Raw genomic sequence first — 14,223 nt, 5'->3', positions numbered from 1 at the left:
AGCATATCCTCCAAAATCTGAATGGTACGCTCGGACTGCCTGTCTGTCTGAGGATGAAATGTTGTGCTCAACTCAACCCTGTGCCCAACTCCCGCTGAACTGCTCTCCAGAAATGTGAGGTAAACTGCGTACCTCGGTCCGAAATAATAGACACGGGCACACCATGAAGACGAGCAATCTCCCGGATATAGATCTCAACTAACCTCTTGGAAGAATAGGAGACTGCCCGTGCTGACTTGGTCAGCCTATGAACAATAACTCACACTGCGTAGAACTTCCTTTGAGTCCGTGGGAGTCCAAAAACGAAGTCCATAGTGATACGCTGCCGCTTCCACTCAGGAATCTCAATCTTCTAAAACACACCTCCAGGCCTCTGATGCTTGTATTTTACCTGCTGACAATTCAAACACCGAGACACATATGCAACAATATCCTTCTTCATCCTCCTCTGCCAATAATGTTGCCGCAAATCATGTACATCTTAGCGGTGCCCGGATGAATAGAGTACCGAGAACCATGGGCCTCCTCTAAAATCAACTCCCAGATCCCATCCACATTAGGCACACAAACTCGACCTTGCAGCCTCAAAACTCCATCATCTCCTAATGTAACCTGCTTGGCACCACCGTGCTGCACCATGTCCCTAAGGACACACAAATGGGAATCATCATATTGTCGATCTCGGATATGCTCCAATAAAGAAGAACGAGCAACTGTGCAAGCTAACACACGGCTGGGCTCAGAAACATCCAACCTCACGAACTGATTGGCCAAAGCCTGAACATCCAAAGCAAGCGGTCTCTCACCGACCAGAATATATGCAAGACTACCCATACTAGCTGACTTCCTACTCAAAGCATCAGCCACCACATTGGCCTTTCCCGGATGATATAAGATGGTGATATCATAGTCTTTCAACAGCTCCAACCACCTTCTCTGCCTTAAATTTAGCTCCTTCTACTTGAACAAGTACTGCAGACTCTTGTGATCTATGAACACCTCACATGACACACCATATATATAATGCCTCCAAATCTTCAACGCGTGAACAACGACTGCTAACTCTAAATCATGAACTGGATAATTCTTCTCATGAAACTTCAACTGATGTGAAGTATATGCAATAACCTTGTCATCCTGCATCAACACCGCACCAAGTCCAATACGAGATGCATCACAATAAATTGTATATGGCCCTGAACCTATTGGCAAAACCAACACCGGCGTCGTTGTCAAAGCTGTCTTGAGCTTCTGAAAGCTCGCCTCACACTCATCCGACCACCTAAGTTGGGCACCCTTTTGGGTCAACCTGGTTATTAGGGTTGCAATAGATGAAAATCCCTCCACAAACCGATGATAATAGCCTGCCAAACCCAAAAAACTCCGAAACTCTATAACCGATGCGGGTCTAGACCAGTTCTTGACTGCCTCTATCTTCTTTGGATCTACCTGAATACCCTCTGCTGAAACAACATGACCCAAGAAATCAACTGAACATAACCAGAACTCACAATTCGAAAACTTAGCATACAACTGACTATCTCTCAAAGTCTGAAGAACCACTCTCAAATGCTGCTCATGCTCCTCCCGACTGCGGGAATAGATCAAAATATCATCAATGAAGACGATCATGAACGAATCCAAGTAAGGCATCACCAAGAACTCATAATGCTAGTACCTAGTGCGGAAGGTTGTCTTAGGGACATCGGATGCCCTAATCCTCAACTGATGGTAGCCAGATCTCAAGTCAATCTTCGAAAATACCTTGGCACCCTGAAGCTGATCAAACAAATCATCAATCCTTGGCAATGGATACTTATTCTTGATTGTAACCTTGTTCAGCTGTCGGTAATCTATACACATCCTCATCGATCCTTCCTTCTTCTTAACAAACAACACCGGCGCACCCTAGGGCGAGACACTAGGTCTAGTAAAGCCCTTATCAAGCAATTCTTGCAACTTCTCCTTCAATTCTTTCAACTCAGGTAGGGCCATACGATATGGCAGAATAAAAATGGGTTGGGTGCCCGGAGCCAAATCAATGCAGAAGTCAATATCCCTGTTAAGTGGCATCCCCGGAAGGTCTGAAGAAAATACCTCAGGAAACTTACGAACAACAGGCACAGAATCCATAAAAGGAACTTCAACACTAGAATCACGAACATATGCCGAATAGGCCAAACACCCCTTCTCGACCATACGTCGAGCCTTCATATATAAGATAACACTACAGGTAGAATGACTAGGAGTCCCTCTCCACTCTAAACGAGGCAACCCTGGTAAGGCTAAGGTCACAGTCTTGGCATGACAGTCTAAGATAATGTGGTAAGGTGATAACCAGTTCATCCCCAATATGACATCAAAATTAACCATGTCTAGAAGTAACAAATCTACTCGAGTCTGAAGACCCCCAATCACAACTATACATGAACGATGGACACGATCTACTGCAATAAAATCACCCACCGGTGTAGACACATATACAGGAGCACTCAAATAATCACTAGGAATGACCAGATACGGTGCAAAATAAGATGACACATAGGAGTACGTAGATCCTAGATCAAATAGAACTGAAGCATATCTACTACAAACCAGAATAGTACATGTGATAACTACATCGGAAGCCTCAGCCTCAGGCCTGGCTAGAAGAGCATAACATCGGGGCTGGGCCCCACCACTCTGAACTATACCTCTGGGATGGCCTACTGCAGGCTGGACTCCACCTCTAGCACCCTGACCTCCACCTCTAGTACCTTTACCTCCACCTCTAGCACCTCTACCTCCACCTCTAGCTGGCTGAGTGGGCTGTGGAACACTCGGTGCCTGAACAATGGCATGGGAACCCTGATGTTGAGAGCTGCTCGATGCTCGAGGGCAAAATCTAGCAATATGTCCCATATCACCACAAGTATAACAAGCCCATGGCTGCTGGGACTGCTGACCTTAACGACCTGAATGACCACCCCCAAAACTCTAGAGCGACGGTACACTGATAGGAGCTGGTGGTGCACTGTAGGACTACCGATCAGAATACTACATATGAGAACCAAGGCAGCCTGAAGCACCATGAGAAACCTGAAGTGCTGACTAAAAAGGCCTAGGATGATGGCCTCTACCATACGAATCCCTGCCTCCAGACGAGGCACCACTGAATATGCCTGAGTTACGAGGCCTCTTATCAGACCCCTGACCACCCCCTGTGATAGAACCATCTCAACTCTCCTAGCCACATTGGCCGCATCCTGGAAGGAAACCTCGCTCCCTGTCTCCTTAGACATCTGAAGTCGAATAGGCTGAACGAGTCCCTCAATGAACCTCCTCACTCTCTCTCTCTTAGTGGAAAGTATAAGAAGAGCATGACGGACCAAATCAATAAATGTGGTCTCGTACTGAGTAACAGTCATAGAACCCTACTGGAGACGCTCAAACTGCCTCCAATAGATCTCTCTCTAAGTGATAGGAAGAAACTTCTCCAGAAATAGCTGAGAAAATTGATCCCAAGTCAAAGTTGGTGACCCAACTGGTCTAGCCAAACAATAATCTCTTCACCAAGTCTTGGCAGATCCAGACAAGCAAAAAGTAGCAAAGCCGACCCCATTGGTCTCCACTATCCCCATGTTCCTGAGAACCTCATGACATCTGTATAAATAATCCTGGGGATCCTCAGAAGATGCACCGCTGAAAGTAGTAGTAAAGAGCTTGGTAAACCTGTCCAATCTCCACAAGGCATCAGCAGACATAGCTGCTCCATCACCGGTCTGAGCTACTACACCCGGCTAAACTACTCCAACTGGCTGAGCTGCTGGAGTCTGAAATTGGGGAGTCATCTGCTCCGGAGTGCGAGTAGTAGGAGTCTGGGCACCTCCTCCGGCCTGAGAGACAGCTAGTGCTACAGGAAGCAAGTCTGTCTGGGTGACACTCTCCATAAGGCCCACTAGACGGACCAGAGCGTCCTGGAGTACTGGGTAGCAATGAACCCCTCTAGGACCTGAGCTGGGCCCACCGGGACTGCCTGGGCCAGAACCTCATCATCAAACTCAACCTAAGGCTCCGCCACTGGTGCTGCTGCTCTGGGTTAAGCTCTTCCCCTACCTCGACCTCTAGTACAGCCTTGGCCTCACCCTCTGCCCCTCGTGGGAGCTGCTGCTGGGGGCTTGGGTGGCTGATCAGTGGATAAGGAAGCGCGTGTTCTTGCCATCTGTGAAAGAACTGATGGCGAGAGAACAGAGTAGAAATTCAATTAGCATTGAGAAACCAAACCGCACGACAGGAAAGAATAGATGTGAAGTTTTTCCTAACTCTGTAGCCTCTGGGGATAAATACAAACGTCTCTGTACCGATCCCTTAGACTCTACCAAGCTTGTCCGTGAACTGTGAGACCTAAGTAACTTAGAGCTCTGATACCAACTTTTCACGCCACGGATTTTCCACCCTCGGGAGTCGTGGTGAAACCTACTAGTGAAAGCTAGGCAAGCCAACCATTTGAATTATTTACCTATTCAAATTTTTTAATCCTTTAACAATTATGAACCAGCAGTTATATAAACAACGGAATTTAAATAAGCGGAAAAACAAAATAAAACCACTTAAACATTTCCAATACATTACTTAAACAAAGACTACCCAAAATTGGTGTCACAATTTCACAGACGGTCTGGGATTTCCACAAATAAGAGTCCAAAAAATAAATATAATATTGTCTCGGAATTACATAAATGAAATAGGATGAAAGGATAGAAGGAGACGCCAAGGCCTGCGGACGCCTGCAGGACTACCTCGGGTCACCTGAATGGACTGAAGACAGCACCCTCACTGCGGTTCGAAAGCTACTGTACCGGGATCTACAAATAGTGCAGAGTGTAGTATCAGTACAACCGACCCCATGTGTTGGTTAGTGCCTAGCCTAACCTCGGCAAAGTAGTGACGAGGCTAAGACCAGACTACCAAATAAACATGTGCAGTTAATTCATATATAGCGGAAAAATAAAAGCAAAACTTTACATTTAAGGATAGGAAGGGGGAGATCATGATGCGGAGGACAACAAATAGCAACAGAAACCAACAGTTAAATGTGAAGAACACCGTAACTCAATTATCAATAGAAATCAGGGAAAAAAATCAAAGACAAGTGCACGGCATCACCCTTCGTGCTTTTACTCTCGTCCTCACCATAAAATCAATAGAATCTGCACGGCATCACCCTTCGTGCTTTTACCTCACATAATAACGATACAGAATGATCCTTTGTGCATTAACACTCATATCATAGCACAGAATTGCACATCGTGCGGCACGGCATCACCTTCGTGCTTTAACACTCTCTCACAAATATCATACACGGCATCACCCTTCGTGCTTTACACTCTTCCTCACAAAAATCATACACGGCATCACCCTTCATGCTTTAACACTCTTCCTCACCCAAACAACAATCACAAAGCAATAAGGGCAAGGGAATCAACAAATTCACAAATAAATCCCGGCAAGGAAACAATGGTACAACAATCATATCCCGGCAAGGGAAACAATATCAAATAATAACATCCCGGCAAGGGAGATAACATTAAGACAACAACATCCCAGCAAGGGAGACAAAGTCATAATCGTCCTTTCTTTTTCACATTTACTTCACAACCCAATTCACAATTCGAGCCAATGCTTTATAAGGTTTAATTTCCAATTATACTTCCACAAATCATTTTAAAACTTTGGGCCAACGCTCTTCAATGTTCAAATACCAATATCACTTCCACAAGCCTTGCTCAACAATAGAAATCATCACATAAGACATGAACAATACAAAGGAAGTCACATTAATCATAATATAAGACTCACGGGCATGCTTGACACTAACGTATAGATACTCGTCACCATGCCTATAAGTCATACTCAACAACTAACACATAGCAAATAGGACACAACTCGTAATCCCTCAAGTTAAGGTTAGACCAAACACTTACCTCGATGCCATGAACACAATTCAAGCCTCAACTATCGCTTTACCTCTTGATTCCACCACCAATTCACTTGTATCTAGCCACAAGTTACTTAACTATATCAATAAATGCTAAATGAATTAATTCTAATGCATGAAATAGGTTTTCTAAAGTTTTTCCCAAAAAGTCAAAAATCGGCCCCGGGCCCACATGGTCAAAACCCGAGGTTTGAATCAAAACCCGATTGCCCATTCACCCACGAACCCAATTATATAGTTTGTTTTGAAATCAGACCTCAAATCGAGGTCCAAATCCCCAAAATTTGAAAAAATCTAAGTTCTATCCAAAACACCCAATTTCCCCTATGAAAACCCTTGATTTTGAGTTAAAATCATGTGAAAAGATGTTAAAGATTATTGAAAACGAGTTAGAAATGACTTACAATCGATTTGGAAGAGTACTTGTCTTTGAAAAATCACCCAAAGGTGTTTAGGTTTTGAAAAGGTTTGAAAAATGAAAGCTTTTCGGCTAAGTTATGAATTTGCAGGTCACAGATGTCGCAATTGCGACCAGGGTTCGCAATTGCAAACCCCTTCAAAACCTGCTAACTTCGCAAATGCGAAGTTTTTTCGCATTTATGACCCAGTACAAATTCCGGTCACCTTCGCATTTGCGAGGGACCCTTCGCAAATGCGATATCGCATTTGCGAAACAAAAGTCGCATTTGCGACCAAGGCAGCCCAGGCCATAGCTGGCGAAGCCTGCAGACCTGCAACATACCAGTAATTTCCTATGTCCAAATTTCACTCAGTGGCCTATTCAAAACTCACCCGATCCCTCGGGGCTCCAAACCAAACATGCACACTAACCTAAGAATATCATACAGACTTGCTCGTGCAATCAAATTATCAAAATGATATCAACAACTATGAATTTAGCATCAAAATCAAAGCAAATCTCAAGAACTTTCAAAGTTTCAATTTTACAACTAAAGTTCTGAATCACGTCATATGACCTCCGTTTCTTACCAAATTTTACAGGCTCAACTTAAATCACATATAAGACCTGTACCGGGCTTCGGAACCAAAATACGGGCCCGATACCATCAAATTCAAACATATTTCATTTCTAAAAACTCATATATATTCCAGAAAATAATTTTCTTTAAAAATACATTTCTCGGGCTTGGGACCTCGGAATTCGATTTCGGGCATACGTCCAAGGCCCATATTTTCCTACGGATCCTCCGGGACCGTCAAATCACGGGTCCGATTCCGTTTACCCAAAAATATTGACCGAAGTCAACTTAAATTCATTTTAAAAGCAAAATTTTTCATTCTTCACAGATTTTTACATAATGGCTTTCCGGACTGCGCACACAAATCGAGGTGAGACAAAAAGAGGTTTTTAAGGCCTCGGAACACAGAATTTATTTCTAAAACATGTGATGACCTTTTGGGTCATCATACAGTACCTCTTGCAAAAGGAAACTATGATAGGGTCCAAGGGACCTATCGTGAAGGGGTAGGTATAGATGCTCAGATACCCCTCCACGTAAATGGTGATGGATTCCTCGGGGCTAGGCACTACTACATTCTTGCCTACCTAGTTGCACTCCTCTTTCACCTTCTCAAGGAGACCTTCTGTAATTGTACACATGTACCTGGACAATGGTTCACATCGACCCGGTATCAAGGGTGTATTCTCCACCTGGAAATTAGTAGCAATGGCACACTTCGTCGGAACAGAGTTCGCGAGTCGTGCCGGCGGACTTTGATGAAGAAGAGGTCCTTGTTCGGAATGGTTTTTGAAGTTTTTGCCATTCTTATATGTAGAGAAAGATGAAACGGGGGAAGAAACCTTGGTGTTTTGCGATGGAACAGGTAAAGAAATTTAGAGATTTAAGAATATAGAGCTTTGAAGAAAACAAAGATTTTGGAAATTAGAGGAAAGAAAATTTGTAAGTAAAGTTTGAAAGACGAAGAAAGATGCATTTATAGGTTGAAGGCGACGGTTTAGTACCGGTGGTGGCCGACCGTCGGCAGACAAGCATTAAATGCCTAGAGAACTGTACCAACGAGATGTTTTAGTCACCTATGTTGCTTACATCATGATGCCTACGTCATGATAAACCGAGGGAAAGTTCGAAAACTCAATTCGTTTCTTGTCATTGCACTCTAATAAAAGAGGGGACTATCTGTATACGGTTAAAATTGAGTTTGCCTAATTTTGTATGACTAACTAAAATCAGGGTGACAGATTAAGGCTCGGCCTCAGTTATATCGGACCACAGTATGGAGATGGATTAGTCAGCTCGTGAAACAATGGCTGATCAAGATCGAGATCAGCCGTGATCGAGACCGAAGCGAGAAAATGATCGAGCGAGATCGAAGGAAGCCTTCTAGGTCGAATAACAGAAAGTCGAGATATCCGTGATCGAGCAAGGATCGTGGTGGAAATCTTTGCACGTATCGAGTCATGACCGGACATTTAGCCAATCATGAGATTTCCTTCTATTATTAGAATTATACCTTAAATAGAATTCTTCTACTATATAAAGAGGGTTCCAATCATTTTATAAGGATCATACATTCACGCATAATCAAGCAATATACTACATTTTTCTCTCTTAAGCTCTCTGACGCTCTACTGTTCAGTTTACACTCTTTCAATAGCATACTCATTTGGTTCGAGGGCGATTTAGCTCGAGGGCTACAGTTGCTCATCACATTGGTTTGCTTTATTTTACTGTTGATTTCTAGTTTTAATTATCATATTTATCAATTTGTGCCAAGTGAAATCACATATCCTTAAAACCACTTATAAATTTAATTATTATCCAATTTTAAGAATAAACAAATGTAAACGTGGACACCTAACTCATCAATAAAGAAAAAGCTCAATACAATGGACCCTATTACTATTCCCCAGCTCTAACATCCCAACCCACCTAACCCTAAAATATTTTTCTTATAGAATATGAAAGGGAAAATAAAAATAACATAGTAGTAAGTATGAAATAAGGTTTGTAGAGTACACAGACGATTTGACATATTTCTGCTGTTAGATTCATCTTGGGCCCCCTTACAATTCATTTTATAATATTTGGAGTATGGATTAAGTGCGACAGGTTGTACCAGACATTATAGTGTGTCGGGAATTTTTCTTATATGAACAATGCCTTCACAAATATTACTCCTCTCTTTGAAAAAAAAATTAAAACTAAATTAAATAAGATCAACATGAAATTAGTTCGGGTACGTGTAATCTTATTCGGACACCATAATTATTATATTTTCAAAAAGCAGAGAATAGTCTGTAACCACCTTCAAATTTCTATAATCTTTCTTTTACAGAGTTTTCAAAAGAAGAAATATGCGACAGTTTAGCTACCGTTTCGCCATAGATTTTCAAATTTGTTTTGAAAAATCTGATTTGAGTGAAGTTTGGTTTGAAGATAAAATGTGTTTGGACATACATTTTCAAAACATATTTTTCAAATTTATTTTGGAAAAATATGTATATTATTAGTGCTTGTAAATAGCTGAGCTAGTTTTGGAATTTGGGATTTGGGATTTTGCCAAAATATAGGCAAAATCTATGGCCAAACATGTGTTTGCCAAATAAAACTCAAGTTTATTTTGGCAAAATCTATGGCCAAACGGGTCCTTAGTATCGACAATTATGGAAAATTTTATTTTGTGCTTAACACAATTTACACTAGTTGTGTGAGACCTCTTTTTTGTCTCACAACTTTGCGGTTCTATAATTTTGTGGACCCAAATATGTAAGCTATGAGACCACAAATATATGAGATAAAAGAGCACTCACGCAACTAATATCAATTATGTGGGCACACTATAAAATCACTCACGGTTATGGAATTACTTATTTGATAGAATCTTTGTGGGGTCATAATTGATGTATTTTCTCTCGTTTTTTCCTTTCTTGAAAATCTTTTTGCACAAGCATATTCTATTGTTTCTAAAGGTCAAGAAAATTGTCCTCTCGTCTTCTCTATCCAATTACTACAAGTTGAACAAATTGAAAATGGAGCCATAGATTCACACACATCCACATAACATATGCTTTCTTGCGTCGAAATGGCCTCGTGGCCACTTAAATTTGTTTTCATTTATAAAGCCGATACACGAACTTACATCGTTCCCATTTAAATACTCAAACTTACATATTTGATAAGTAATAAACCTATTTGACCATTGACCATGCACATGTGACAGTGATAGAGGTGATGTGGACAAAGTGTGTGCAAGTCACGTAAACTAAGCGCGTGACTACGATAATTTTGATTAAAAAAATGTAAAATCAGAAGAAAAAAAATAAGCCCCCATTTACAATAAGTAAATGGGTAATTAAATGATGCAAAATACGATAAATGCATGAATAACAATAGGTCACACTAATAAGGATTATGGTGGAATTGTAAGTACATTTTTTTATTTTTAATACAAGTCTTTAATTCAAGTCATTTGGAACTTTTCGAGGTAATTTAAATTTAATCGAATTTTAATGTGACATGGAATAAAAAAACCAATGGATCACAGGAAACATATATGTATGGAGCACACAATGAATGGCCATGGGAAACAAATCTCAAAAAGGGATCAAAAGAAATTGCCATGTCTTTGCACCACTCCTCACTTGCTCAAGATATGATAAATTTCATACCAGGAAAAGGGCACAACTGCTTACATCACCTGTATCTCTTGGTGGATTTTTGTGGGTCCCCACAACCCACTTCCTCCAAAACACCCAACTCCCACTTGCTCTTTTCAATCTCAAAAAAAGTTTCTCAATCATAAGAGCCCGTTCGGACATAAGAAATTTTTCATTTTTTTCCAAAAAAAGATTCATTTTTTTTCGAAATCATCGTTTATTCATAAAATTTCCAATTTTCACTTCAAGATACATTTTGGAAATTTTTGAAAATTTGAAAAACTCTAAAATACTGTTTTTCAAAATTTTCACTCAAATTACTCACAAAACTTCAAAAACAACCCAATATTCTATTCATGTCCAAACATAACTTTAAATTTCAAATAACATTTTCACTTGAAAGAATTTTTTACCCTGCTTTGGAATTTTACAATTCTTATGTCCAAATGCCCACTAATTTTGGAATTTTTAAAAAATTTGAAAAACTCCAAAAAGTTATTTTTCAAAATTATCATTCACAAAAAATTTAAATTTAAGTTTCTTTTAAAAGCTTTCATAGTATCAAAAGCAATTTAATAATTTATATATAATAAAAAATTATTTTTATCTGCACAATATAATTTTGATGAAGGACATTGAATTGAACCTCCTTTTCTTCCTTTAGCTTTGCCCCTAAGTGCGGTATTTAAGAAAGAAAGAAAAAATTTTGAAATATAATCTTAAACATATCATGACATTACGTGGCTATAAAATTATTTCATTATGCATAAAATAAAAATTTACCAAATTATAGGGAGATGTCATTGTTTTAACGGATTAAAAAGAAAAAATATCACATAAAATGAAACGAATAATGTTTAGTTAAAAAGTTGGTTTATTGATCTACTAATATATATATATATATATATATATATATATATATATATATATATATATATATATATATATTAATTCTTGAAAATATGAATGTTGTATAAAAATGGAATAGTGCCAAAACTTTGAAATATTCTAAAATACACAAATATGTACATCCAAACCTCTCTATAACAGTCTCGTTTGTTCCGAATATTTTTGGATGTTATAGCGAAGTGCTATTATATAGAGCATATATTATAACAATAACATGAAAATTGGTTTGGAAAAAGCTTAGCTTTTATAGTGAAGTATTGATATATAGGGATGTTGTTAGAAAGGCGTTTGATTGTAGTATAAATTGAAAGTTATATGTTTTCTTTTTCATCTTATATACATGAAAAAGCCACAACCTCCAAGAATCATCATCATTATCAAGCAATATAATAAAAGCAGCCAACCCCATGTTCTAGATTTGTAATCTTTTGGGTAATCTAAGTTCTTTTTATATATTTCCACTTTCTATTATTTGATTGGTCTTTCCTATTGCTTGCCTTATAACTCAAAACCAGCTTAGAAAATTTGGAGATATTCTGGTCAGATCTTGCTTTGTTGGATTGTGGATTTTGTGTTGAAAAAGAGTTTGAGAAATGGGAATGGCAGCTGCAGATCTACAGTTTCATGTTTTAGCTGTTGATGATTGTTTGATAGATAGGAAGCTTATTGAAAGGCTCTTTAGAATTTCTTCTTGCCAAGGTAACTCTTAATTCTAAAACTCATTTACATACAATTTCTCCGTCTTTTTTAGTATTAATTAATTGTCTTCTTTGTGGGCATTTTGCATTTGTTAATGGCAGTCACTACTGTAGATTCTGGAAGTAAAGCTTTGGAATTTCTTGGTTTACAAGAGCTTGACCAAAATCAACCTTGTGTCTCTCCTAGCAACCAACAGGTAATATAATAATAATAATGATTTTCCCTTCTGTATATTTTTCTTGGATTTTTCTAAGAAAATTTGACAGCAAAATTTCTTTTTCTTTTTCATTGGAATTGCAGGAAGTGGAAGTTAATCTTATTATCACAGATTACTGTATGCCTGGGATGACAGGCTATGATTTGCTAAAGAAAATTAAGGTGTGCTTCTTTTTTTTTGGCTGCCATATTCCCCTTTACTTTCTTGGAAAATACTTTAGGACAAAATTGTAAAAAATTTATTTTTTCTTTCTGTGAAAGGCTCTCCCCCACTTGAGTCCTTTTCTCACCTTTCAATTATGGAATCTAATTACAAAATATTGCATATCTATATACTGCATAATAGATATTGAAAGGGCATTTACCCTATGGTTTTCAGTTACTATTTTTAGAACCCTATTGAAACTTCATTTAGTTCTTCCAATTTATTTTATATTTATATTTTTCTTCTCTGACAGGAATCTTCATCTCTGAGAAATATACCTGTAGTCATTATGTCATCTGAAAATGTTCCTTCAAGAATTAGTAGGTAAGAACATAAGAAAAATGTTCTCTTTCTTTACACAAACAAATCAATTTTTTTTTCCAGTTCAAGTGTTGGAAACTTGTCTATATTTTCATTATTGGAAACAGTCTTTCTATCCTCACAAGGCAGTGGTGAAGCCAGAAATGTTTCCAAGTTCTTTCAAACTTGAAAGAAGTAGAAAAAATATTTCAACAAAGGGTGTTCAATATAGGTTTTATATATCTAAAATCAATATTTTACTTATATACACAGTGTAATTTTTCGTAATTTTACAGCGAAGGGTGGTCAGTTGACCACCCCTTTGCTAGAGGTGGCTTCGACCATGTCACAAGGTAGGGGTAAGGCCTGCGTACACTCTACCTTCTCCGGATATGTTGTTGTTTTTCAAGTGTGAAAACTAATGATTTTATGGTGTATTAATTTTAACCAGATGTTTAGAAGAAGGGGCAGAAGAATTTTTTCTGAAACCAGTGAGATTATCAGATGTTAATAAGCTTAGACCCCATATGATGAAAACCAAATGTAAAAGCCTGCCCCAACAAGAAGCTGAGAAAATGGTCACAAAGCCAAAACAAGAATCGATTGAAATTGCAAATGTTCAATCACAAGCACAAGAGCCACAACAACAAACAGAATCAGAAACAGTTCAACAGCAGCAAAAATCACAAGCCAATAATAATAACAACAAGAGAAAGGCCATGGAAGAAAATCTATCACCAGATAGAACAAGACCAAGATACAGTAGTGGCCTCACTGCAGTCTAATCAGGATCGTCAGCTCGTGCCATAAGGTGTTTTGGGTGCCAGTGATAAGCCGGAGGAAGGTGAGGATGACGTCAAGTCATCACGCCCTTATGCCTTGGGCCCCGTCTCCTTTATGTTTTTGACAGCCGACTCAGTAAAGTCTTTCAATGGCACGTCTCGGTCCTCTTCCCTTAGCCGCACTGCAGACTAATCGGGAGTGCAAATATGTGAACTTTTTTTTTTCTTTCCCAATTTGGAAATTACTTCAGATTAACCCCTTTTTATTTCCTTTCTTCACTTTTTTTTATTTAACAGAGTAGAAAATGTAGGGGAGTGAGAGAAAATGATCCATCTAAAATGTAGATTTTACATGGGAAAAACTTTCATCCAGTTTTGTTTTGTTAATCTTAAGAGGGGAACATTAGTATTGCCAATGTAGATAGAAATGTGCTGAAATTTACTTCTTGTAAATAGACAAGCATTTACTATAGAAGTGGTATTCTCTTTTAATTTA

The 14,223-nt window shown here is 38.9% G+C and overlaps 1 protein-coding gene across 4 annotated transcripts; it reads left to right on the top strand.

Annotated features, from left to right (window-relative positions):
• Positions 1-11,932: 11,932 nt before the first annotated feature.
• On the top strand, positions 11,933-14,223 carry LOC104225849 (two-component response regulator ORR9-like). Of its 4 annotated transcripts, none has more exons than XM_009777723.2 (6): positions 11,997-12,224; positions 12,338-12,420; positions 12,525-12,602; positions 12,899-12,969; positions 13,242-13,298; positions 13,397-14,223. In XM_009777723.2, exons 1-6 carry the CDS (start codon positions 12,119-12,121, stop codon positions 13,728-13,730), a joined length of 729 nt encoding a protein of 242 aa, XP_009776025.1. In that variant the 5' UTR covers positions 11,997-12,118; the 3' UTR covers positions 13,731-14,223. The 4 variants fall into 4 exon arrangements, with proteins under 4 accessions (XP_070021625.1, XP_009776026.1, XP_009776025.1 ...); XM_009777721.2 differs by having other exon boundaries at positions 12,326-12,420; XM_070165524.1 differs by lacking the exon at positions 13,242-13,298 and having other exon boundaries at positions 11,933-12,224.

The sequence above is a fragment of the Nicotiana sylvestris genome, chromosome 12 (assembly GCF_000393655.2).
Source record: "Nicotiana sylvestris chromosome 12, ASM39365v2, whole genome shotgun sequence".
NCBI classification, from domain to species: domain Eukaryota; kingdom Viridiplantae; phylum Streptophyta; class Magnoliopsida; order Solanales; family Solanaceae; genus Nicotiana; species Nicotiana sylvestris.
This window is presented reverse-complemented; position numbering and strand designations above follow the sequence as displayed.

Coding starts and splice junctions, on each gene's coding strand:
- LOC104225849 (XM_009777721.2), top strand. CDS start 12,119: ATGGGAATGGCAGCTGCAGATCTACAGTTTCATGTTTTAGCTGTTGAT. Junction 12,225..12,325: donor TAGAATTTCTTCTTGCCAAG/GTAACTCTTAAT, acceptor TGTTAATGGCAG/TCACTACTGTAGATTCTGGA. Junction 12,603..12,898: donor ATTTGCTAAAGAAAATTAAG/GTGTGCTTCTTT, acceptor CTTCTCTGACAG/GAATCTTCATCTCTGAGAAA.